Raw genomic sequence first — 27873 nt, forward strand, 5'->3', positions numbered from 1 at the left:
TACTTGACAGAGGTTTCAAAACCAAATGTTGTGACTTCCCTCCCTTTTTGAAACCCTTTGGCCTGGCCATGCTTTTGCCCCGCCCCCCAAAAAAGGCTATGTGACCCTCCTGTGTTTACTCACCCTCTGACTGACAGCTACCCATTTCACCTTGTTTTTAATTACAACTCAACCCCTCCATTTACCGGCCCGAACCGACTTCAAAGGAAGCCAACTCGCACACAATGGCTGGTGAACACTGGACTTCCTTTTTGCGCCAGGAGAAGCTGAGTGTGTGAATTGAAAGCGCTGAGCTTAATCCTGCAGCGACGGATTTATCTTACCCTGCATGCCACTCAAGTCTTTTTGAACAAGCTGTTGCGATTGAAACGTGGTTCTGACGGGTTGCGTGTGTAATGTGTGGCCTTGTACGGCAATGAAGCGAGAAGACGAGCGTGTGTGGAGGCGACGTGAGGTGCTTTGATCATGTGCACACCTGTTGTACGACATCACTGCAGCTCGGCGCTGATTCATCTGATGAGTAACACCACGGCAAAGCCAGGATCTGTTTACAGTGTAAACACCGCAAAATAAGGCTCACAAATCGTGTCCTTTGCATCAGCGTGCTTATTCTGTGGCCACATGATCTTTCAATTGCTGCACACTCATTCAGCTTTATAGACTTGGATTACAGATGGAAGAAAGACATCACAAAATGTTAGGTTTAGACTGAGGTTTAATACAATGACAACAAATTATGAAAAAAGATTTTTCATTCTAAAGCTGAATATGGTTTGCTGATGTGTCAAAATGCCGTATAGCGCCAACTACTGCTGGGAGGATTTACTCAATACCAGATTTATTTATTTTTTTGCCTCATTCACTTCCAGCCATTTTAACTGAGGCAACCCCCTTCGCTCCCTGCTGTTTTACTGGATTTTGACTGATTTCGCTCGCAAGGCACACAGAATATTGTGTTCTATTGCTATAAAAACATGGAATCTACCAAAAGAAAGATTAGAGTCTCTACCTTTAACAGAAACAAATATTTTTGTATGTTTCTGTTTTGCAGCAATTAGCATTAGAATATAGCTAAGTTTCATCATTATTCACAAATCAGTTTTAAACACTGGGGAAAAGAGCCTTTTTTGCAACATGGCCCTAGTTGATCTCTTATACTCACCTGCTGGTCGTTTTTCTAATAACTATCATTGCTTCACGCATTATCTTCAGTTCTAAGGCTGCATCAAAGGTTTCTGTATGCTCTAGCATTAAAAAATATATAGAATAATTTAAAAAAAACGTTTAAATACGTCTTTGGGAGCAATATTTAAACTAGAATGTATTCATACATTTTTGGGAGCAAATGAGTTAATTATCTGGCTGGTATCAGCACCGATACATGGTTATTATAGTTTTTGAGTTGACCTTATAGTGTTACTTTTTTATTTTATTTTGAGTTTATATTTAAATATTTTATTTAAAAAATATTTCGAAATACCGGGTCACTCAAATATCATCTGACTTCATGCAAAAATGGGAGCAACAAAGTAGAGCATCTCATTTATAAAAGAGGCCCTGTTTTCAGCAAGCAATGGAATGTGATTCTACATTAAAAAATTATGTCAATTTCACGCATTGTTGTACATTAGATAGACGGCGAGAGTATTATCATACACTTGTGGGCGATATGTGAAGTGAGGCTGTACTAGTAATCCACAAATTAAGATGTACTACAAGCACATTTAAATTCTTGTTGAAATAATCAGTTCTAACGTTGGTGTTCAGTACTTTTCTGCAAGCTTTGTGTCTTTTTTTTTCAAATGTCCCCCAAATTATGGAACAAAAAGACAACTATCATCCATTGATGAAAAATAACAACAGCAAAAGTAAAAAGTGAGTTTGTAGACTAATTATGAAGGGCACTATTCAGATTATTCAGATGCTTGCTCTGCTCCCTCCCCTCCTCCCTCCAGGCAGTGAAGGGTCTCTTTTTGTCCCCTGAGAATGATGTCAGCGTGGCCCATTGAAAGCAGCCGCCGTGCGCTCCAAGATGAATGCCCTGGCTAAGCACAATGGCCCCAATTTGAATACCACGCAGATATATGCCAGATCGGGCGCCAAACAAAAGAGAGAAGGCTACTCTCGCCTCAATTCAGCCGTGTTGTTATTTTATTAGCGTCATAAAACTGTTTCCGCCATTTATGCCTAATGTAGTTTTCAAGTGTTAATGGAGTTTGAAAGACATGCAGGATGTGACGGTGTCGTGGCCCTCTCAGGATGGCTTCTTTTTGTTTGTTTTTGTTGGTTCATTACTAAGCGTTTGAGCCGTTGTGTCGCTTGTGTGTCCGGCTGCAGATCTACACCGACTGGGCCAATCACTACCTTGCCAAGTCAGGACACAAGCGTCTGATCAAGGACCTTCAGACGGATGTTGCAGACGGAGTGCTCCTTGCTGAGATCATACAGGTCGTAGGTAAGAGAGACAACTTTGGAATTGATGAAAGAAATGTCATTTATTTGGCTGTTGTTGTTTGTAAACTATGATTAAATGCAACGCTTGAAGTGGTGAGTTACATTTTTGTGCCTCATCAAAGCACATTGAATAGCAAAACTGAGAATCACAGATTTTTAAGTTTTTCTGTTCATTGAACCACCGACTGGACCGACTGCGGTCACATTACAAACACTGAAGTAGATGGAAGTCAAGGCAGCTAGCTAGCAATGAGGTTTAGCTGGCTATTAGTGCGGCTGAACACTTTTCTTGGACCTGAGTCAAGTGACAAAGTGACGATGAGGAAAGATGGAGAAGCCATGCTAATTGCTAAAGCTAACCTAAGTTTCACTGGGCTGGACGTGCTAAAGCCACCTGCCACCTGCCACCTGCCACCTGCCACGTGCTATTCACGCCCCACCAGCTAGCTAGCAACAAGCTTTGGCTGGCTACTTAAACACTTTACGGACTCGCGCCTGAGTCAGTAATCATCGCCTTCTTGGTGGCAAAAAAAAGATTTCTTACTTCTGACAAGAATCATTTTTACAAAGTGACGATGAGGAAAGATGGAGAAGCCATGCTAATTGCTAAAGCTAACCTAAGTTTCACTGGGCTGGACGTGCTAAAGCCACCTGCCACCTGCCACGTGCTATTCACGCCCCACCAGCTAGCTAGCAACAAGCTTTGGCTGACTACTTAAACACTTTACGGACTCGCGCCTGAGTCAGTAATCATCGCCTTCTTGGTGGCAAAAAAAAGATTTCTTAATTCTGACAAGAATCATTTTTACAAAGTGACGATGAGGAAAGATGGAGAAGCCATGCTAATTGCTAAAGCTAACATAAGTTTCACTGGGCTGGACGTGCTAAAGCCACCTGCTACCTGCCACCTGCCACGTGCTATTTACGCCCCACCAGCTAGCTAGTAACAAGCTTTGGCTAGCTACTTGAACACTTTACGGACTCGCGCCTGAGTCAGTAATTATCGCCTTCTTGGGGGCAAAAAAGATTTCTTACATCTGACAAGTATCATTTTTACAAAGCGACGAAAGATGGAGAAGCTATGCAAATTGCTAAAGCTAACCTAAGTTTCACTGTGCTAAACACACCTACACGGGAGTAGTCTGAGATCGGAGCAAGCTAGGTGCTATTTACGCCCCACCAGCTAGCTAGCAACAAGCTTTGACTGGCTACTAGTGCGGCTAAACACTTTACGGACACGCGCCTGAGTTAGTAATCATCGCCTTCATGGTGGCGAAAAAGATATAAGCTACTTCTGACAAGTATTGTTCTTATGAAGGGGCTATGAAGAAAGAGAAACCATGCTAATTGCTACGCTAACCTGGCGACTTGAATGACGTGAGCACAATTTTCTTGGAAAGCACAGATCTCTATGACAACTGGAGTGATCGTGCGCTTGGTGATGTGATGGCGCTCGGCAGAACAGCTTTTTGGGATCAAAATATGCTTTGTCAAGCGTACTGGAACGCTGACGGTACGTTCTTTGCACGTTGAGAAGTACCTGAACGCTCAAGGGATATTTTTAAAATTGCCGGAGCTCCGTACCGGTGCGTTCCGGCGCGTTCCGGCCCACTTAAGACACTGGTTACGGTGTACGTCAGCCAAGAGGAGTGGCCTATATGCTTAAATGCTCAAATATTTATAATAGTGATAAAGTAATGTCATTTGTTTGAGTCACAAGTTCTGATTTTGACCTGTAATTTTGAGAACATTTATTGCGCATTACAGTGGATCTTTATTTTTTTTAATCAATTTAGCGTCACTAAAAGACAATGCAAGCCTTTCAGAAATATTCGTTTAAACGGAATATTTTATTTGTTTGAATTTCCCCTCTCAAAATGTTTCTATACAAGAAATACAGTTTGCTGCTGTACACAATATGACTTAAAGAAATAAAAAATATTTGATTACATAAAAAAAGAGCAATTGTTCATTGAATATATTGTACTTTTCTTGTTTAATAAAACCTTTGCTTTAAAATGACAAATTCATTGATTAGCAAAGGGAAAAAAATATTTGGAGCCTTGAAATGATACTGTTTAAAGGTTAAAATCCTTCCTTTTGGTGACGAAAGGGCACCAATTTGGAGATGATGTGCAGCCAATGCATTATTACTCCAACTGTTTTACTGAACAAGATGTGTTTACATGCTGCTGAGTTGTTGCATTCTTCTCATGACCTTCACCCCATCCATGATGTCATCATCAGTCCTGACAGTTCATCCATCGCTCCTGACAGCCGTCTTGTCTGCCGCCAGCATCCCGTCTGAAGCCGGCCGGCCCGGCTGGCACCAGCTGACCGTGGCTCAGCATTTTATAGCTATGACACTGATTGGATCTTTAAAATGATTGATTGAGCTCAATTTCTCTCAGAAAAGAAAGAGTGTCATTCTTTGGCTAGAACTCGCATGTGATTCTTCTTTTAAGATTTAAGCAGAGCGGAGAATCGGGTACGCTTTTTGCGTCATGCATTTTTTTGTGGCTCGCTTCGGGGGCTCTGTTTGCATGACAAATCATTTTGATCTGGCAGTTTCTATTGTTATTCTTGTTTTAGTAATCCCAATGATTCCAAGTATATACGATAGCTGGTATTGCGGCCACGTGCAGTTGGAAAACGGCTAAAAAGGGCATTTTACGCAGAATTTTTTTTTATTATCTGCTCAGAAGGCTTGAATGCTTTAGCCCAAATATTGCCTCCTGACATTAATTTTTGCTTATCAGTTAATTCGCATTCGTTTGTTGTCAAAGAATCCCTTTGACTTAATCTCTCAAATCCAATTCTGTTTTACCGCCTCAGATTCTAGGACCTTCAACTATGATGCCCAATGAGTAGTTATCTTTGTATCGCATCAGTGAACTTATTATTTTTTATTTTATTTTTTTATTTTTTATTTTTTATTATTATTATTATTATTTTTTTTTTTACTGTTTTATTTTTTTTAACTTTTTTATTTAAAAAAATTGAGTCTACAACGTTTAGTTTAGGTGTGAGAGCCAAAATGAACTTTTTATTGCTTTAAATGCGTTTTCAGCCCCTGATTGTACACTTCAGGTGAAACTGTCAAAATCTTCAAAATGAGCATAAGCACAATGAAATTAATGCTGGAATCATCTTTAGGATGCTAAAATACACTAAATAAAGCAAAAATTTTGCATCGGTAAACTTATGTTGAGATATTTGATGTTTTTGAATCGGCATAAGTCTGATTATATAGGTTGGATATTTTCAGCCAGTGTAAAGTTGCTGTACAGTATTCACATGCCAGACTGTAAGAAGCATATTTCCACAGCGTAGGTGGCATGTATACATTTCGGAGGTGGCCTCCCTCGCGCACGCACGCACGCACGCAGCTCTGTTGGCACAGCTGTCAACGCTGAGCTGATGGCCCCCGTCTCAGCTGCTGTGGGCTGCGACTTTAATGGAAAGGAGGAATCCCTGACATCACACGCCCCCGCCGGGAAAGCAGCAGCGCAGCACTCCCGTTCCGTCTCTGCCGGCTCCTCGGCAGCCCCCTTCACATTAGCTCGCAACCAGATAGAGTTTCAAGTCCCAGCAGGCAGGCAGGCAGGCAGGCAGGGAGGCGAGGAGGGGTCCGAGTCATCAGCTGGAGCACCTCTGCTCTCCTCATTCAGCCCGAGAGTGTCCAAGGGGGACACGTGGACATCTTTAGTGGGGATGAAAGTGAGGATTACGAGCACTTGAACACGTCTTTCATTCTCTCCTACTTTTCTGTCTCTGTCTTCTCTTTCTGTCTGTCTGTCCTCAGCCAATGAGAAGATTGATGACATCAATGGCTGCCCCAAGAGCCGCTCTCAGATGGTAAGTGATCTTTTTCCGTTTGTTTTGGCAGAGCGCGGTGAAATGCACCTGGTTGCGTTTGTGTGGAAGTGCACAGTAGTTGGGATTGATCTTATCCTTTGTGATCTTGAAGGAAGGAAGGCAAAAGGGTGTCGTTGACTTTAGTTTTGTTCTTTTTGGAGAGGACATTCCTCCTGTCTTCTCGCAAGAATGCTGGTGGCTACAGTTTTATGACATTTAAGATGCTCCTAGTCAGATTCCAGCACTTTTGCAGTTTTGTGTTCCCCGGCGGGGGAAATGGTACGGGAGTCCCGAGGCGGACCTGCCTGCCGTCGGCTGCATGTGATGGGTCATAAATTGGGCCAGTGTGCAAACTGAGGGGGCTATATTTGGCCACCAGCCAGACTACTGAAGCCTCTCAAAGCACCAGAGAGGGACAAGCACACACACACACACACACGCACACACCTCTATAGTTAACAACTGAAAAGGGGGCAAAAGCAAGCACAGCTGATCCCTATGCCCTCTTTGTCATTGAAATGCTCACATACGCATACGCGACCCGAGCTATAGTTATCCTATAGCCGTGCCTTTTAGCTCACGTTCTCTTGTTGTTCTATTTATGTATGTCACGGTCAAATTCCAGCCCTTTGTGTCATTGCAATTAACATCAACATCATTACAATCACCTCCTTGAAGCCTTTTATTATCACATGATCAACTTGCTAAACTTGAAATGTTATTATTATTATTATTATTATTATTGTTGTTATTATTGTTATTATTATCATCATTATTTATTTATTTTATCTATATTTATTATTATTTTTATTTCTGTTGTCCCGGTCTGATCATGCGATCGGAAATCGGAGCTGACCACGTGATTTTCAGCTGGTCAATGTCGTCTGAAAATGATCGGATTTTAAAATGTTCTCAATTTCTAAAGTCAAGAATATAGAATAAAATATTTTATTTGTTTACTTTATTTGAATCACTGCAGACTTAGGGCCATATAAAAAGTTGGCATGTTGGGATAGCTTCATTCGGGGGAAAAATAAATAAATTAAGATAATTAAGACCGTTTGAATGCGGTTGTTTTCCCTTCGTAATGCGTTGCTGAGGTGTCAGATTAAGACTGACTAACGGCAGGTATTTAATAAGAAATGACGGACTTGGGTGCAGAAAAAGTGAACAAGACGTCTCTAATTATTATTATTATTATTATTATTATTGTTGTTGTTATTAATTCCCTCTCATGATGATCAAACCTGCTATTTTGCTGTTGAAATGTCATTTAAGAGCTTGAGCTTATTATTATTATTATTATCATTTTCCAAAATTTGTAAAGCAGCGGCGCACAGGCTCATGGATCTCGATCAGGATCTTGATATGAATGCGACTAGACTCTTTTGAGTTAAATATGGCGTCAATAGAACCCCCCCCCCAGGGTCATTGAGGAACTGCTTGTCTGCTTTTAAATCTCCATGTAGCAGCAACTAACTGCTATCTAGCAAGCATTTTCCAAAATATTTAAATATACTTTTAGTTCCGAATGTGTATTTATGTCAGTCTGGGAATGTGTTCATGAATGGATGTTTTATGTGAGGGTTGTAACAGTAAACAGCCCGTATGTCATCTTTTGATTTGGGTTTTGTGACAATGCGAAGCAAGTTGTAAATGCAGACTATATGCAAATGTTTAGTTATAATCCTCTAGGAAAAAAACGAGCAGACAAACACAACACATGCACACAAACGAGTCAACTTAAGGGTTTGGTTGGCAGCTGTAATCGGCGCCGTGCAGAAGCCCCCCGATTGCTGTACTTTGATGTCATTGCTCCGGGGGGCTTGAGCTCTCAAAAGCTTGAAAGGGGGCTGCCAATTAGCAACACTTAGCTTAATCTCTGTTTCGAAATGAATAAACACGGCATTATGTTCAGTCAATTGAATAAACGGCTTTCACTCTGGTCTCTAAAATTATTGTCAGGCTGGCTAGCCAAGCTGAAGTGGCTAATTTTACAACTGCCCCATCAACAGGTTAGTTCCTTTGCCCACCCACAGCAGGCCTGGAATTCTTCAGCCTGAAAACAGTGTTGATATTAAAATGACATTAACTGAAAATCTATGAAAGCAAAAATGTTGGGAACTGAAAATGTAAAAAAAAAAAAAAGTGTTGTATTGGGACAGAACTACACAAGTGGAATGAGCGTACTGTAATTGATGGATGGTTGATTTGCCTGACTTGATGGAACGCAGAGACAGACACAAGCGCCCTTCAAGGTATGTTAAATGAAGATAAATGTGTTTCGCTTTGCGTCAGGGTGAATGCGTCGGAGTTCAACTAACCAGACTTTAGCTTCTGTGCATTTTCATTCTCCACCTGCAATATTTTTGGCTACAAGGAAAACAACCAGGTGTCTTCCGTGGTTGTAAAGTGATGAACCTGGATGGGAGTTGCCGGATTAATGTTGGGGTTCATTATTATTACTATTACAGACGCTCCCCACCTTACGAACGAGTTACGTTCCGGACGATCGTTCGTAAGGTGAATTTGTTCGTAAGTTGCTTCAGTGCTATATTTTGTATTATAATTTATGTTTAAAGCCTATATAAGTATATTGAAGGTTTATATAAGTATGTTTAAAGCTTGTACAAGTAACCTGTATTGGTTTGTACTGAAAAAAACTTTTAATAAAATGGAGCGAATACATACAGTACTGTACTGTACTACGTATGTTAGAGAGAGAGAGCGAGAGACACACACAGTATGTACATGTACGTAATAAGATAAATAAAATGAAGTTTAACTTACTTTTGGAAGATGTACTCGATGCTTAAGGAGATGATGGAGGAGGAGGAAGAGGAGGATTTTATATCATGAGAGATTCTTCGTCGTCGCTGGAATCGGCTTCAAAAGTTATTTCCTCCTTTATGGGGACCGGCGTTTCTTCCTCCTCCTCCTCGACACGTTGCTGAGCCTCCAATGAGCTCTCACAGCGCCAATCGTCGGTATTAGCGGCGGAAAGAAGCACTACGCGCAATACAAAATCTAACTTAGAGCATCTCTTTCCGAACATTTTTCGACATACTGTACGCGCAGAAATGTTCGTATGTACCGTTGTTCGTAACTCGAATGTTCGTAAGTAGGGGAGCGTCTGTACTATTATTATCCATAGCGTTTGGCATTATAAATAAGCATTTTTTTTATTTTTTGTTGCAATTTTAGTCGGTATTTAGTCAGTTGGTTGATACTCTGCATTCCTCTTGCTTCAACCTGGGTCACTTCCACAGGCAGCATATGTCAGCCCCCTCAAACAGCTGCTCTGGAGTCAGAGGTCACAGACTGACGACATGGGTTACGTTACTCTTTCAACTCGGTCGGGAGCCCCAAGCTAGCCCACCAGCATTTCCACTCCCAAGCATAGGTCCAAGTCTATACACTACAAAAAAAAAGCTGTCCTGATTTCCACTATATGTCACCAATATTGATATTCCGAACCATCCATTTTCTGTACCACTTGACCTCTTCAGGGTCGTGGATGAGCTGAAACTTACCTCATCTGAAATTTGGGCTAGCTCATCAGATGAGCGCAGACGAGCTAACACTCACCCTCACATTCACAGGCCATTTTGATTAACATTGTCATTGCCTGCACATTATTTTTTATTTTTTTTGAGTACCCGCAGACAACTAACACTAGCACAGAAAAAACATTCTTCACATAGGAAGACCCATTTGAACCCCAAACCTCAGAACTGGAAGGCAGACATGCTAACCACACGGTGAATCGTGGAACTTTAAATACTCTTATTATAAAAAGTTGTTATAAGTGTATCAAGCAGTAGTTGCAATGTTTTATGTAGGAAGTGGAGGGATTATAATACTTGCCTCACATAGTAATAATAATAACAGTGAAGTAGCCTTTTAAGCTAATTTAATCAAATACAGTATGTATGGTGGATTACAGTAATGGGGTAGTCTCACTTACTACAGTAAATCTGTCACCATTGTTGTAATCTATAATTCTTTACAAATACAGATTAGTTCACCATCATTTGACACAAGTCTATAACATATGTAATCTGTAAAATTATGATGATATAAAACGTCCAGTTCACCTTCATTTCTCGTATAACAAAAAATAAACATCCACTCAGAAAGTAACTGGGGGTGGTGTTGATTGTGTGTCTTTCTTTGAGTGCACGTGATGTTTGCCTGGTGAAAAGTACAGTTAGTAAACTTTGACCACACCAGGATGACTTGCTGTCACATTTATTTTATGGTTCAGTGTGTGATTACAAAGGCCAGCAATGTGCGTCTTCCAGTCGTTTTACTGCTTGCTTCGTCACTGTACAGTGCAGCGGACCCCGGGGGGTGTTAGTGGGAACGGCTTAGCCCCGGATTGTGAATAAGGAAAATAAAATGTTGATTATAAATTGTATTGGGGGAAAAAAAACACCAATAAGCATATTCCACGAAAAATGGAGGTTGACTCCCCCGCCCAAAAAATTATTTTATTTTAAAAAAATCGGTTTCGTTTTTTAATAAATTTTTTTGTGGGATTTGCTAGAGTGGTTTGATTGTTGTTTATGGAAAAGTTTATGTTTGAAAGTCACATTTTGTGTTTCTGGGTACGACATTGCTAAGTGTTCTTCTATGCCCGTCCATTGAGTGGGATGCGAGACTAGTTCCTTTTACAGGTCTTAATAAACATCTGCAAAAGGAACTATGTGAAAATGTGCACATTGAAAAAATGCATTTTTTTTTACAGCTGTGTGTGTCCTTACACAGATTGAGAACATTGACGTCTGCCTCAGTTTCCTGGCAGCCAAAGGAGTCAACACTCAGGGATTGTCTGCAGAAGGTAAGATGAACATTGGATTATGCCATGTCATCTATAAAGAAACTTCAAATCGCTCCTAATAAGGCATGAATAATGAAAACGAAATGAAATCTTGCAATGTCTGCCTTCTGACCCTCAGAGATCCGCAATGGCAATCTAAAAGCCATCCTCGGCCTCTTCTTCAGCCTGTCCCGCTTCAAGCAGCAGCAACAGCAGCAGTCCCAGAGGCACAACCCCCAGGCCGCCCTCGCCCCCACAGCCCAGCCTCGGAGCTCGCACCCTCCCCTCAGCCAGCAGAGCAGCGCCCCGGCTCAGCTCAGCCAGTCTACGCATGGGACGAGTGCTAGTGCCCCCACAGCCCAGAAAGCAGCACAGGCCGAGATGCAGTCCAGGTGAGGCTCGAGGGTCAAGTCAGAAGTCTCTTCACATAAAGTCCAAAATAGCATTACTGCAGTGGTTCTTAACCTTGTTAGCGGTACTGAACCCCACCAGTGTCGCACGCGCGTTCACCGAACCCTTGTAGCCTTTCCTCCAATCTGTCTGTCTTCACCTCAAATTCAGAAAGCGTTGTTTTTCTTTTATTCCCCATCTGTATGCAACTTAAGAAAGTGTTACTTTAGTTTTGCTAGATAGCTCGTTGTCTCTATATTTCTAGACTACTTTAAAACAGCCGTAGGCGATTTCTAAAGATGGAACCCAGCGACAGAAGATGCAATAAAAACAGCAGAGGCCCCAGAATTGAGCCCTGTGGAACACCATGATTAATTCGTATTGCATATATTCGACCATCTTTGCTCGAGATAATTAGCATGAAGGGATTACAGTAATAAATAGACCACTTGAGTGTGTCTTAACCTCCGCCGAACCCCTGAGGTTCAATCAAACCCAGGTTAAGAACCACTGCATTAGTACTAGTATTGAAAGTGTGTGAATGGCAGTGTAATCGGCCTTCATCAAATCCATCACTTCGTCATATCTCTCTTCCTGCTCACAATTCTTGTCATTTCTAAATGTGGACTTGACCTCTCTTCCTCTTTCACATATCTCTTTTCTTCTCCTCTAGGATTGGCTCTCAGAGTAAACTACTCAAGTTTTCCCTTGGTCAGAAAAAGACCTCTAGGTTAGCCTCCACTGCATTCTTTTTCTCACTTCCACCTCTTTCCTCGCCCTCACTTCCTATTCAGCCCATTTCCCTGGGAAAAAGTTGCATGGTCATTGACCCTAATTAAGGACAAATAATTTCTTATTTCCTCGTCTCTGGTGAAGGGCAGTCTTTACCACGAGCGCCATTGAAAATGCATGAGCGCTAGTGGTGCTAAGATGGTAGAAGTGAAACCTTGGGGCGACATTTTGGGATTCGTCTGTCTGTCTCGCAGCATGCCTCATTTGGCGAGCCTGCTAAATGGGCTGTGGAAGACCTTTAGATAACCCTTGAATAATTGTGCGTCTGCGTGTGTGCTTTTGTGGGGGGGGGGGGGGGGGCTCACAAGCATCCCCCTCCCATATATTGCAGCATTAATAATTAACAGAGAGACTGTGTTGTGTTTGGAATGTGCATCCATGGGGTGTGTCATTCAAAAGCAGATTCTGGTTTTCACATTTGCCAACGAATCTGCATGTTCGGCCGAATGATGGCATTGTTTTGTTTTGGTTTTGCATGCTGCCCAGCCCTCATTCAGTTTGCATTGCACCTGCACCCTGAACAAACGGCTCCCCTCCCCATGTCATGCAATAACTCCCCCTTCTGGTGCATATGTGGAACTGCAAGACTAAGATAATAGCATCTGATTACTTTGCTGTCAGTGTTTTATTATTTGTAGAGGCATCTTAACTCATTCACTGCCATAAATTCATTTGAAATATTTCTATTAGTTTAAAATGTTTTCCACTTTTGTTAACATGAGTATGAAAACCTAGAAAAAAATGTGTTATACATTTAGAACAGATATAAAATTTGTGATTAATCGTGAGTTAACTGGCGAAGTCATGCAATTAATTACAATTAAACATTTTACTCGCCTGACACCCCTAATTTTTAATAATCTTTTCTTTTTTTAATCTTTTCTTAGATAATCTCTAATAAAAATTAACTAGTGAAGTCATGCGATTCATTACAATTAAAAATGTAATGCCCTGACGCCCCTAATTTTTAATAATCTTTTTCTTTCTTTCTTTCTTTAAAAAAAAGATGACAAAAAAGAAAATATTTTTTTAAAGGAAAAGATTAAAAAAAGATTATTAAAAATTAGGTGCGATTAAAATTTATAATTGTAATTAATCGCATGACCTAGTTAACTCACGATTAATCACACATTTTATATCTGTTCTAAATGTACAATACAATTTTTTCTTTAGGTTTTCATTCTCTTGTTAACAAAAGTGGAAAAAAATGTTAAAAATGGTTCAAATTAATTTTTAAGTCTATTGCCGTCAATGGCAGTAAATGAGTTCAAAGCGTACTAAATAAATTCACTGCTGCAGGTTTTTCAGGATAAAATGTAGTGACGTTTTTATCAACACATTTGTATCTGTTGAGAATGTTTTTGATGCACTGTTGAACATTGGGTATTTTTGTCATCATTATTTTTTGCTCTCCAAAAATATGGCTAGACATGTAATCAGAATTAACAATCATTATTTTATATTCTTAATGCATTGCGGGGGGTTTTTTTCATCGTCACCCAGCAAGTGTTAGATTGCTCCTTCTAAATTACCTCGCAAGTAGAATCTTTGCCCGTGAAAAGTGAAAGGCAAGTCGGAAATGAGAGTTTTATTTATATGTATAAAAACGCTTATCAGCATCATCCTGACGGTCTCGGAATGATGTTGCCATAATGAATTAGCATTTCATTATGTCCTTCTGTGCTCTGGCTTGGATAAATTGGCAAGACAAGAGTGCCACCTACCTTTTGATTTGAATGTGTCATAAACTTTAAATGTTTCCATTCTGCGCTAATAAAAGTACATCACTTAAAATCCTTGTTTAGTTCCGAATGAATAGGCACATGCTTACACTGCTTTTTTTGGATTGTTTCCTGCTCCCTGAATTTTTTTATTCATCGTCGCACTATGCAAATATTTAGCAAATATGACCTCTTTCCACATATTACATAAAATATAAAATATTACAAAATTATTACTGCTGATTTTCCTTTATATTGAATTGTTTTTTTTTTTTTTGCAACACCACCGTAACAAATAACATGATTTTCCACCTTGTTGACTCATTTTTCCCATGAATTCCGTTTTCCCTCATCCCGTCCTCGTCAGACTTCCCGGCCCCTCGGCGAGGGTGTCCACTGCAGGCGGGGACATCGCTCCACGGGGCTCGGTCAGCGCTGCTGGGAACAGACGCAGCCAGGCCTTCAACGACAAGACCAAAGCCAACAAAGGTAGGCGTCAAGTGCTGTGCATCCCACAAGCAGTGACATGTCTACTTTTTTGCTTGAAGTAGCTCTGGTTGCATCATCACACTGAGATATCGAGTTAATTAAAGGTGCAAGCTTTGCAAGGGTTGGTGGAGGAGCTTTCCTTTCCTTTCTTTGGTCCTTCCTCGGGTCTCCTGACGGCCTCACGGCTCTGGCTGGGTTCTGAAGTGTTCGGTTTAGGTGAACGGTATGGGATTTTTTAATAGGTTTTAGGTGAACTAATGAATACACACTCACACGCACGCACATACACATTCAAAATAAAAATTTATAAAATATATATATATATATATATATATAAAAAAAAGAGAGAGCAATGATGATGACATGTCATGTAAAATTACCAAATGAACAATACTAAACTCTAGAAAAAAAAGCAAGCTATAATACAGTAACAGTAATTTTAACAGTAAAAACAGTTAAAATTCATAAATATATACATATGTATATAAACATATGTATATATATATTTTTGCTTGAGTATAAACGTCTTTTTTCTAATTTTACTTATTTGATAGTCAGCACATTGATGTTGCTGCATAAAGAGTGAGAGGATATTCAGCCGGACTAATCTTTAAATAGGTTGCATTGCCACTCACTAGGCCAAGGCTTTATTTAGACTCTGTTAGTGTTAACTGTATAAACTCATTACCCTGCATTAGACGGGGGGGGGGTTCTCACTATACACAGGACCAACAAAGTGTATATACTTTATGTATATTCTGCTGTACTTGAGTTAATATGGTGTGTCTAGTGTCCATGCGTAATATTGTGTAGTAGATTGACTGATTGAAAAATGTTAGTGAATGAAGGCATTCTGGTTATGAACAAATGATGGGGACAGCATACAGAGTTGTTACACTGTAGGAAATGAATAATTTTGGGGCTAAAACAGTCATTTGAATTGGGTGAACTTAAAAATTGTACAGAAGCGTCGAACTTCCAATGTGGTGTAAACATTTCTGACTGGCAAATACTGTACATTTAAACGTCTTTGCAAACATATTTGAATACATTCAAAGTATTTACAAGTACTTTCGAACGTATTAAAATACCAAACGCTGAGGTATTGGCTTAAGCATGCACACATTTTATTTTTTAATCTTTTAATTTTTTTTTTTTTTAATTTAAATTTTTTAAATTTTTTTATTTTTTATGATTTATTATTATGAATGCTGTGCAATTTGACTTTTTTTTTTTTGCCCATAATGCCCAAAATGCTCAGTTTTTAGCATTTAGCCTACGAGTACGTTCGAACGTACTTGCCAATACTTTTAAACGTATTTGCAAGTAATGTACGTCTAAATGTATTGTATTTATATTTGCCAGTCACAAAAATGTTTACTCCACATTGGCAGTTACACACTTTTGTAAAATATAAATGATTGACATTTATGACAACGATGTTTGTTAGCACAAAGCAAGTTGTTTGCTTTTAAGTATTTTGCTGAGTTATTTCTACTTGTATCTCTAAGTTGTTCAATTCTGTCAACTCTTAAGCCAATTTTCACTACAACAAAATTTGAAATTTTGAGTTCACCCAACTTTTTTTCTTTCTTTTTGTTTTTTTACAGTGTAATAACAATGAATGTTATTAACTCATTCACTGCCATTGACGATTATAGACGTCAAAAAATCATTTTAACTATTTCTATTAGTTTAACTTTTTTTTAAACTTTTGTTAACAAGAGTATAAAAAACTAGATATTGTACATTTAGAACAGATATACAATTTGTGATTAATTGTGAGTTAACTATTGAAGTCATGCGATTAATTCCGAGTAAAAAATTTAATTGCCTGACGTCCCTAATTTTTAATAATCATCTCGTCAGGCAATCATTTTTTAAAATTGTAATTAATCGCATGACTTCACTAGTTAACTCACAATTAATCACAAATTTCATATATGTTCTAATTGTACATTTTCATACTCTTGTTAACAAAAGTGGAAAAATATGTTAAACTAATAGAAATAGTTAAAATGATTTTTTTGACGTTTATAGCCGTCAATGGCAGTGAATGAGTTAATATGAGGGTAATATCATTTCTGTGAGGCTGGAACATGTTATTGAAAGGTTTTTAATAAAACATTATAAACTAGAAAGCCTGTGGACGATTTTAACTTATGTCTGCGTTTATGTGAAAGCCGCAGGTTTGACTCGCAGCTCATAGGATGCTAAACACTGCTCGGGCTCGCCCCCTCCCTTTGCTCCTCCTCTTTGACATGATGCCAAGCCCCTCCCCCTTCGCATAGCACAGCACGTCAGCCCTCTCAGCCTGAGGATGTCTGGCCGTGGTTTGGCACTCTGCTGCCCATCCTCTCTCTCTCTCTCTCTCTCTCTCTCTCTCTCTCTCTCTCTCTCTCTCTCTCTCTCTCTCTCTCTCTCTCTCTCTCTCTCTCTCTCTGCTCTTCTTGGACATCTTGCAGCACTCATGAGGTTGGTTCACTTGCACTTGCAAGTTCAAATTCTTACTAAAAAGTTAGGTAGACGGATGTTCTTTAAGTTTGAGAGTTGGCAGCAGGTTGAGTCAGTTTGACTGGTTTGTTGAAATGTTTGTGACTTGTGTGGAGAGATGCGATTTTTTATTTTTTATTTTTGAATTGTAAAAGGGGTTGGAACAAAATATTTGTTTTTAAAAAAAACTCAATAATATAGCTGTCTATTCTCCACATATGCATGTTGGGAAGTGTAAAGGAGACACCTGCAGCTTGTAATGGGTGTCGGTTTCGGCTCCGTGACATCGGCTCTGACACCAGAATAGACTCACTTACCTTGTGGGGCTATACACAAGCGAAAGTGGCCGGCCGGAGTTTTCTCCACACAAAGTGACGGTCTGGCTGACAAAGAGCAGTTTGTGTTGTGTTTGTGGATGTGCACACTGATGTGCGCCCGTGCATTTGTGCATGCGTGTGTCTTAATTTGTATAGCCTTCTTGATGGGCTCTAACGTCACTGTTTGAGTTTGTTCATGTGGAGAAACGCTTCAAAGTTGTTCCGCCTTCGCACAAAGGCTGCCTGTCCCTCTCACTTTTGGGGCCACAATAACTGAGCAGCGAGAGAGGGGGAGGGCGAGCGAGAATCTGAAAATCGTGATGAGTAAGCAAGCACCTGCAACCTCGAGCCTTGTGTTGTATGTGTCGAAATGCAGTCGTGCTTGCAAATGGAATTCGTCGTTTGGGGTGGTGATGGATGACTTTGTTGAATTTAACTCATTCACTGCCATTGACGACTATAGACGTCAAAAATTCATGTGGACTATTTCTATTTAAAAAAAAAAAAAATCATTACATTTTTTATGAAAACCTAGAAAAAAATTCATTCTGATTACAAATTTTAATCGTCTGACGCCCCTCATTTTTAATATATATTTTTTTAAATTAAGGGCGTCAGGCGATTACAATTTTTAATTGTAATTAATTGCATGACTTCACTAGTTAACTAACAATGAATCACAAATTGTATATCTGTTCTGAATGTACAATAAAAAAATTCTAGGTTTTCATACTTTTGTGAGCAAAAGTGGAAAAAACTGTTAAACTAATAGAAATTGTTCAAATGAATTTTTGACGTTTATAGCCGTCAATGGCAGTGAATGAGTTCATCTTTATCTTACCAATATGCTACTTTACCTTGGAGTATTTTGTGTTGCAGTGAGACTATGACTCAAGCAGGGTTCATAAAGTCGTGCTTGTGTGTGTTTGGTGTAATTTAACAGATTTTTTTTTTTTTCAAAAAGTTCTCCAGTGTAATAATTAGTTGAACAAATTTGAGTTCTGCCACACTGTCCGTCTGCGGGTCGATCAAATCCACCCAAATCGCGTTACACTACCTGCGCCACCACTTAGACATACTTTTTGTGAGTCTAAAATCCCGTCTTCTTCTTGTCAGCAAATTGCCAGATACGCCAGGGGCGTGGCAACAAATGCTAAGCTAGACTTGCTCCGGCATGAAAATGAAGATGCGGCCATTTTATGTAGAGGTGTCTCTATACTTTTGCCTCTTTCAAAGAAGTTAAAATAACGCAGCTGAAAACAGTTCTCACGCTTCTCTGCCTGCCACACCAGAAAAACCTTCTACCCACCTTGTTTGTCCTTTTAAACCCGCATCATTGGTCACGAACTGAGGTCGCAGCCTGAAGTCTCTCGTGACCAACGCGACCATGAGAGGATCCGGGGCCGCCTCTGATGTCTAAACACCGCCAGCCGATGCTAACTCTAATGCATTTATTGCTTGTGTGCAACGGCGGTTACGCACTTCCCAGGCCTGCACTTGGTCTGGCCACCAACCTTGTAACGGTTTGGAGATTATACACTTTCAAGTGTTTGAAGTTGCTGTCCACAGCAGGATGAATCCTCAACGGTTAGCATTCATTCACATGCGTGCACAAATTAAATTACACGGTTTTAACACACAGAGCGTGAGACAAGAGGTCGGAGAAAAGTGCTTTGAAAAATCCGCTTTGGCTGTTTCCCTGAAATGACGTGATGTTATCGGGACGTCATGGTTAGGATCGGCCCGGCCCGATGGACTGCTGGACTCTGAGACGCGTTTCCTGGTTTCCCCCAAACTAAACCGCCGCTCTTATTTTCAACTCTTTATTTGAATTTCTAATGACTGTTTGTATTTAAGCTGTTGAGTTGTAATTGTTCCAGCATGTTTTAGGCCAGTGAGATGTTTATTTCAAGTATTTGCCCCAAAGCTGCAAAAGGTCATAAGGTCACTGACCCATTCTAAGGGCATGTTACAGCCATTCTTTTTTTTTTTCTACTTCCTCACACTTATTTTCGCTGGTTTGCTAAAATGCCGCGGAAAAAAGAAATGCATCAACCAACTATTTTATTAAATCAACAAATGTTAAAGGTATGATTCGACAGATTTATGTTTCGGTTTGTAAGCACAACATTCAAAACGAATACATTAGCCAACTAAGTGTGAAACCAGTCCACCAATCAGTTTTTTTTTTATATTTTGGGGGGGGTGTCTGCATTCAGTTTCATCCCAAAAATGTAAAATAAAATACATAAAAAAAAAAAGACAAAAATGGACTTACGTGTTTTTCACATAGCAGCGACGATATGCTACTGACAGTAGCTTTCCTCTGCGGCTTGACTGGAGGGAAAACGTTGACTCTCCACCCAGAAACATCCCGGATAGGCCAAAACAAATTTACCATCAATCAATCAATCAAATTTGACTTATCTCGCACTTTTCCTACATATAAAATGCAACTAAAGAACCTTCAGGATGATCCGCCCCCCCCCCAGCACGCGTGATGTCATCTTCAGTCGACTCGACAGCAAGTGGCTAATTGAGTTTTTAAAGGTATATCACATTAATTATAGACAAAATATTATATTCTTACTGCTGAAAATGGCGAAATGAGTCAAGTATCCATTTAATAAATTAAGAGTAAAAGAGATCACTTGTTCTCAAAAAACGTATAAATACGTTCTATTTTAAATGTTTTAAGTGTCCCGAAGACGTTGACGAAGATGTTTTTTTTGTTTTTATGCTAGAGCATACAGAAGGCTTTGATGCAGCCTCTGAACAGCAGGGAATGGGTGAATCAATTGTAGCAATTACAAAAACGGCCAGCGGGTGGCAGCAGAGTATAAGAGATCAACCAGGGCCATGTTGCAACAAGATTTGTGAATAATGATGAAAATGTAGCTACATTCTAATGCTAATTGATTCAAAACGGAAACAGATAGAAATCTATCAGAAATCATGTTTGTTTTTATAGCAATAGAACACAATATTCTGTGGGCCTTGCGAAATCAGTCCAAATCCAGCAAAACAGCCGGGAGCGAAGGGGGTTGCTTCAGTGAAAATGGCTACAAGTGAATAAGTTAAAAGCCAAAGTGTGTGTTTTCTATACTTGGCTGCTTAACTGGAGCAGCTCTTGACATCGGCTCGGGTCATGACAACAGCCATTTTGTCCCAATGTCCACAGTTCCTCTCTCCGAGATCAGCCCATTCATGGAGAGCGAGGACCGAGCCGTTTGACCCACATCAAAGTTCCACTCACCCGAACCTGGCCTTCCCAGTGTCTTTTATTCCCCTCCGCCTGCTCTGTAATCACAGCTTGCGCTCTTCTCATTCAGCTGCTTCCAGTGAGATGCCACCGATTAGCAACCTGACCCACTTTCGCTATCGCTAACTGCTAGCATGGCTAATTGGGCCCTAAACACTTCCTAATGGCCGCATTGTTTTACGCTGCTCTCACTGAATGCGTAACAGAGGATGGGAGGAAAGCTACCAAGTGGGTGCCTATTTCCAATTAGGATGAATAAAAGTAGCATACAAATAAAAAGGGCTGAAAATAGGAATTGCAGGTAAAGAAGTAGGTCAAGCGGTTAGTGCCCCGCGTGTGTATTTGCACAAAACAAAACATACAGCTTGCTGTTATGATGTTTGTTGATGTTTGAATATTCAAATGTCGCTGCCACTACTCGCTCAGCTTTGCGCGCGCACACAAGTCGACTTGTGACGCTTTATTTCTCCCCGCCAAAGACATGGCAGCTATTTTCTGACTGGTAAGTTGAGATGCAGCAGAGTTGCCCTCCCCGCTCCATTCAGATCTGTCCAAACTTTCTTTCTTAGATGATACATTTGCAACAAACGTTGACTGGACCTTGTTTACACTATAAACAATGGTAATGTCAAAGTTTTCCATTCTTCCTAAAGTCTTCAATCTTCTTAAGATTTTTTGAAACGATGGGGCGAAAACAGAAGAGAGCACTGAGAGATGCTGAAGAAAAGCAGTCCATATAAGTGCAAGCCTCGTGCTTGGCCAGACTTGAAAGCACTTGAGACTGCTCGTCATTTGTTTTTTTAAACAGTTTGTGTTGGGATCCTGTCATTGTTAGTGTCAAGGAAGTTTTAACAGTTTTGGTGACTTGCTCCAAGGAAAATAATGGCATATTTGGCAGCACCAGCTCAGGGCACCTGCAGGCCATATAAGGCCAGTTCGAGTGGGGTGAAATAAAACTGTCCTTCAGCTTCTGGTTTTGTCTCCTGAGAATCCCATCCGCACTTGTTCTTCTAGTATAAATCTTCCACAGCATTGTCTTTCTATATTAATGAGTACCAATGGGCAAGTACTGATACCAGCTACCGTATCGGGCCGATACCTTGCTTATTTCAAGGAATCTGTACTTGCGAGGGCGTTATACGATCAGGAACTAGAAATTACAAATTAGAATCGAAAATTGCTGTTAATTTCATGCCATTTTAAGTAGCGATAGAGCCGATACCGATTATTAGTAGTCAAGGACGCCGATAACCGATATTTGAGCCGATATTTGAGCCGATATTCATTCTCACTAAAAGGGAAAATATTGACATAAAAAATTTCAAGCATACAAACTCTAGCTCTTTTTTAAAAAAAAATTTTAAGCATATGTTTATTGAACAAAATGTAGGGATCGTAAACTATTGGAGTTAAAAAAAAAATCTTTGTTTTACAAATCTAACAAAAAGTTCAGGAATCTTCCAGGAGCAGCAGGTCTTCAAAAGTTAAATAAAAACTTAAGTCAATAGCTCCCTATTGTTTGCTACAGTATTTTTTTTATTATTTCAAAATATCTGAAGTATTAAAATTTTACTTATCTAGTTTTAATTTCAAACGAAGACAGAACGTGCAGAGAGTTCCCAGGGTCAGAAGCATTTAATTAGTTCTCTGAATTTTCTTTCCTTGAACACTTTTTTACTGGGTCTATTATCGGTTGTATGATTCTTCAAAATGGCCGATGCCGATATTTGACGAAATGCTGGATATCGGCGCCGATAATGGATCTATCCCTAATTTTAAGGAAAAAAATGCTTTATTGAGCTATGAAAGGTCTTTCTTTAAAATGATCTGTCTTTTTTTTTTTTTTATGTCTCAAAAGTACTAGTCGTATAAGTACTTGATATCGGACTACTCAAGAGTTGAGTACTGAGATTATTCTTTTTTTATGTATTAATGAGTGTTTATTGTTTGTTTTTGCAGATTCCTCAGAGGGAATGGCCTCACAGCCTTCGCTGACAACAAATGAGAATGTGACATCGCCTTCAGTGAGCGTCAGCTCCTCCGCCAGCATCCCCGCCACCCCCGCCCTGATTCCGCCCACTCCTTCCTCCACCGCCATTCCCCACCCCAACAGCAACAGCAAGCCCTGGAGGAGCAAGTCCATGAGCTCCAAGCAGGCCTCCTCCACCAGCGGCCCCCCGCCCGCCGTGCAATCGACAAAGCAGGAGAAGGAGACCTCCTGCAAGGCTACTCTGGGATCCGAAGCTCCTCCTAAAGTTGTCACGCAAAAGTCAATGCTGGAGAAGCTTAAGCTCTTTAACAGCAAGGGAGGCTCTAAATCCTCCTCGTCCAATGGAGGAAGTGCTCAGAGTGACAACGTTGCGCCCGGCATGCCGCTTGTAGCCGGGCAGGTGGAGAGAACCGAGACTGGCTCAAACACCGACCCCCTTGAGGCGGATGACGGCAACCTGCGCCCGGGAATGAATGGAACCGCTAATGTCGCTGCTCCCTCAGCAGGCACTAATGTCGCCACTACTGCCAGCAGTCCCAAAATGGCCTTGCGAGGAATTGCCCAGCGCACTTTCGGCCGGGCTCTGACTGCCAAAAAGAGCTCCGCCAAAGGCCCGGAAAAAGACAAGGAGCGGGGGAAGGAGAAGGAGAAAGGGAAGGAGGTTGGGAAACGTCTCTCCACGCAGGACAGGACAGAACTCGGGGGGGAGGAGCCCAAGGAGGAAATAGCACCTGTTTCTGGAGACATGGACAACGCAAACAAAAAGACCTCAAAAATTGCCAGCTTCATTCCTAAAGGGGGCAAAGTTGCCAAAAAGGAGAGCGCCGCCTCTGCACACAGCGGAATACCAAAGCCAGGAAGCAAAATGGCAGCAATCGGGGGGAAATCCTCTTCAGCGGGGGCGAAAGAAGCCGGGGAGAGACCACGGAGCCGGCTCGGCGGCGGCGGCGGTCCGGCCGTGCATCGAGGTCATTCGGAAAAGGACAGCAAAAACGCTACCTCCGGCCTGCACGCTACAGACGGCAAGACCGGCTCGGTCCCGGTGCCCGGAGGAAGCAATACGCAGAGCACGGCCAGCAACACGGTCAGCGTGCAGCTACCTCTGACTCAACAGCATCACAGCCACCCCAACATGGCCACCGTGGCGCCTTTCATGTACAGGTGAGCTCAGACGCTCCTCAGCGCGATATTCGTGCTTAGGAAGTGCGCGGTGACGGACGTGAACTGGAGCACAATTTTCGATTTATGTGCACTCCTGGCTATAACCCATCCAATGGTAACCAAACTTTATTGAGTCAAGGCATCCATTTTAAATTAAAAAAAAAAAATAATCACAAAATATGAATACTGAAATGATGATGATCTTGTCTAAATGTAGTCACAAATTGACTTACTTACCTATTAGTGTTAATTTCGACAGTGAAAAATAAACAAAAATAATTTCGTCAACACGCATTTTTCACCAGACTAAAACTAGACTAGACTAAAACCCTCATTAATAAACAATAACTCTTTTTCTTTTCTTTTTTTTTCTTTACTTTGATCCTTCCTCGGGTCTCCTGACAACCGCACGACTCGAGCTGGATTCTGAAGTATTCGGTTTAGGTGAACAGTATGGGATTTTTAATAGGTTTTAGGTGAATTCATCAGTACACACACACACAAAAATGTGGGAAATCTGTCAGTTTTCCAGATTTTTTTTCTCTGTTGTAAAGCGAAATAAATAAAGGAAAAATTATTGTAAAACAGACAAATGCTGTTTGTACTTCATATCTTTATTGATGTTAAGGGACCAAAATAATATGACATTTTATTTGTTTTGTTTTTGTGTGTGTGTGTGTGTGTGTGTTTTTATTTTTATTAATTAAACAATTACTTGCTTATCCAAATTTAATTTAGCCAAATTTTGGAATTAGCATCAGGCAAAAAAAAAAAAAAAATTTTTATTTGATCCAGCAGCTGCTATATGTTATAATTGGCAATTAATGGCATTAATTTATGTAAAAACACCGATCATGTTAAACAACATTTATTATTATTATTATTTATTGAACAATTCTGGTCAATCACAATTGGAATAACTATCCAGTGCTGCTGGTGAAAGTCAAAGGTCTGATGCTAAGCCCCTCATATTAGACCCCGGTCACAAGACGGGAAACACAGCAGATTTAATTCTTAATCGGGTTTATCCCTCTTTTGTGAAATACCGGGTCCCCAAATGTGCAGTAATTCCCAATCATGGATTTTGTGCATTTGATTCCATATGTCGTCCCCCCCCCCCCGTAGATCCCAAACTGACAGCGAGGCAGTTGTGAGCGGCGAGTCCAGCTCAGTAGGAAGAGGTGGGGGGGATGTTACCTTCAGCAAGAACAACCAGCCCTCCATCGAGGACCTTTCAGGTTGCTGACCACTTTCGCACCAGCAGTTTTGTTTTGTTTTCCTCATTGTCAACATGGAATCAAGATGCGCTGTGCTGATCACCCGCAGGTGAAGACCCAGAGACCAGGCGGTTGCGGACTGTTAGAAACATTGCAGACCTGCGCCAGAACTTGGAGGAGACCATGTCCAGCCTGCGAGGGACTCAGGTCACACACAGGTACGCAATGGCGACTTGTTAAGAAGGCGACAAAACAAGGTTGATAGAGAATCATTTGGTTTAATATGACGCTTTTATGTGATTATTATTATTTTTTTATTGCAGTTTACATTCTCACCAACTTTTGTGTTTAATGTTCCGGAAGCGTATTATTGCATTCACTTGAAAAAAAAAAAAAACTCCTGTTATTCTGGCTATTTTTTTTTGGGGGGGGCGGGGGGGGGGGGCTTTGCTTTTTTGTGTATTTTTTTATTTTCTGTTTTTCTGATTTTTTTCAGTTTTACTGAATATTTTTTTCTGTCCTTAAAAAATATTCCCCAAAACAGGGGAGGGGAAATATTCAGAAAAACAAGAGGATTTTTTTTTTTTTTTAATAGGGGAAAAAAAAATCTGGAAAAAAAGAGCACCAGCTTGTGTTTTTCTGAGATTTGTATTTATTTATTTTTTTACCTATGAACTCCAATTGACTTGTTGCCGATTAATCTTTTTTTATTTTATTTTATTTTTTATATTTTTTCCCGTTTTTCAGATTTTTTTTTCTTGTATTTCGGAATGCTGTGCAAAAAAAAATATTCAAAATCCACAAAAAACAAAGCCCCCCCAAAAAATTTGTCAGAAAAACAGGAGTTTTTTTCAAATGAATGCAATATGCTTTTTCTATATAATGCATCGTGGTGTTTTGCTGAAAAAAAAAATCATAACTTTGTTGACGTTCTGATTTGGCAGGTGACAAATGTTTATAATAATGATAACAGTAATGATAATAATTAGGGTTTAAAAAAAAATCGCTTTTGTATTCATAATTGTTTTTGAACCAAGCAAAATTTTATATATTTGTGTATTTGATCAGAATAGTCAATAATTTGACAGAGGGCGTGACTGATTGGCTTCACGGTCAACAGACTGTGTCTGTCTAGTTTTCCAGGTATTATCTTTTGTTGTCTCTTCTTTTTCTGAGGGAAGCTTTGACTTTGATCGGCGTGCTTTCCTTTCAAGCCTTCTTTGATTCAAGGTTTAGCTCTAATCTCATTTTCTGCCACAGACTCTCGACCTCTGCTCTGGCCTCACATCTTTGTGTTGACGCAGCTGTCCAGATCTAGTTTAGTGCTGCTTCGATTGACGGTGTTTTTTTTGGGGGGGAGAATTTCAAAACTGAGCCCAGGAACAGTTACAAAGTTTTCAACTTCTGTCTCCTCAGCACTTTGGAAACCACTTTTGATGGCAGCGTCACCACAGATATCAGCAGCGGCAGCAACAGCAGTGGAGGGGGGAGAAGCATCTTAAGTCTCACCTCTGCCAGACCCTCCTTGTCGTCATGGCGATTGGGTCAGTCCAGCCCTCGCCTTCAAGCGGGCGATGCCCCTTCCACTGGGAATGGATACGCGGGCCGCGCGGCAGGTGGCCAGGGAGGACGCTACTTGTACCCGGGCCACCTGAGACGGCAGCTGGCCGGCAGGAGCGGGGGTCTCTGCGGCGGGGATCTTGGAGACAGACCCGGGGACGACGTAGACCTTGATGGGCTCGCCATGGAGGTCACTGGATACATGAGCGATGGAGATGTTCTCAGCAAGAATGCAACACGCACGGATGATGTCACCAGTGGGTGAGTAGATTTAAAAAGCAGTGGGGGGAAATTTGAGGAAAATATAAAAGCTGCCAGAAGGGGGCAGCGATGTACCTTGCTTACGGTTACTGCCTGGGATCCAAATGTTACTTGATAGGATCCATTCATTCTATATTACTGAGATCCCACAAGTATCCAATCTCATACAAAGGCAGACATACAGATAGCCAGTTTATCTTTCCGTAGGCTAGTTTCCATGTTGGAACAAATTTTGGCCACTATTAGCACATCTGTGGCAATTAACTGCAGAATTCAATACAGTTTTATTAAAAGTTCAAATGCAGGATGTGTACTGGGGGGGGGAAATTCAGTTTTATTCGCTCTTGGCAGTGGTTATATTGCAACCATGATAGCAGGTATACAGTGCCTTGCGAAAGTATTAGCCCCCCTTGAACTGGGGAGAGCACACCCCAAAACACTGAAAGAAAAAGAAGAGAAGCAACAAAAGTATAGAAATAAAAGGTAGTTTACTAAGATTGCTAAAATAACATACAGTGCAACAACATGATCTGGCAAAAATTGCTTATTGAAATTTTCAAACATACATCAATCATTTAGGTAGAATAGTTGGATTTAAAAGCATTAACACTTTGGGCTAACTTCCATGACAGACATGTTGGATGCACCATGTTTTAGTTATCGTTATCGACCTAACATGTAATAATAAATGTTATCAAATTTGTGTCCGTCAGAAATAGAGATAGACTATCAGCCGGTACCAGGTTTGAGCATTTTTGATACGGCCAATAATAGATCAATTTAAAGCTGTATTAACTTCAGGGAACTATTTATTTACATTTTCATTTGTTTTGTGACTCATAATGTTACCTATGAGTTATTGTAATATTAATGTGTGCCGAATAGAATAAAAGATTTTGCAGAGGTGCTTAAAAACAGCATGTTTCATCAATAATTGTCTGGATAAGTAGCCGAGCCCATCCAATGCTCACGTCCTCATGACACGTCTGCGTGTGACAATAACTGACAAAACTGCCTTTTATTCAAATGAAGCAGGTTGACTGGACGTAGAAACTGCCAAACCATGAAGTGTGTGTTCTAATCTGT

General features: G+C 40.5%; 1 protein-coding gene across 8 annotated transcripts in view; it reads left to right on the plus strand.

The window, feature by feature from the left end:
- The window catches only part of nav2a (neuron navigator 2a), a 174675-nt gene that overhangs the window by 93039 nt on the left and 53763 nt on the right, over positions 1-27873 (plus strand). For 6 of the 8 annotated variants that reach the window (XM_077564147.1, XM_077564148.1, XM_077564149.1 and 3 more), the window contains 10 exons: positions 2338-2455; positions 6260-6312; positions 11083-11155; positions 11274-11526; positions 12198-12254; positions 14405-14526; positions 22558-23749; positions 24875-24987; positions 25076-25184; positions 26383-26787. In XM_077564147.1, the coding sequence (XP_077420273.1) occupies positions 2338-2455; positions 6260-6312; positions 11083-11155; positions 11274-11526; positions 12198-12254; positions 14405-14526; positions 22558-23749; positions 24875-24987; positions 25076-25184; positions 26383-26787 (2495 nt within the window). Of the gene's footprint in view, positions 1-2337; positions 2456-6259; positions 6313-11082; positions 11156-11273; positions 11527-12197; positions 12255-14404; positions 14527-16895; positions 17002-22557; positions 23750-24874; positions 24988-25075; positions 25185-26382; positions 26788-27873 lie in introns of those variants that run through there. The other 2 variants (XM_077564144.1, XM_077564150.1) reach the window with 2 other exon arrangements.

Source organism: Vanacampus margaritifer, chromosome 4, assembly GCF_051991255.1.
Source record: "Vanacampus margaritifer isolate UIUO_Vmar chromosome 4, RoL_Vmar_1.0, whole genome shotgun sequence".
NCBI classification, from domain to species: domain Eukaryota; kingdom Metazoa; phylum Chordata; class Actinopteri; order Syngnathiformes; family Syngnathidae; genus Vanacampus; species Vanacampus margaritifer.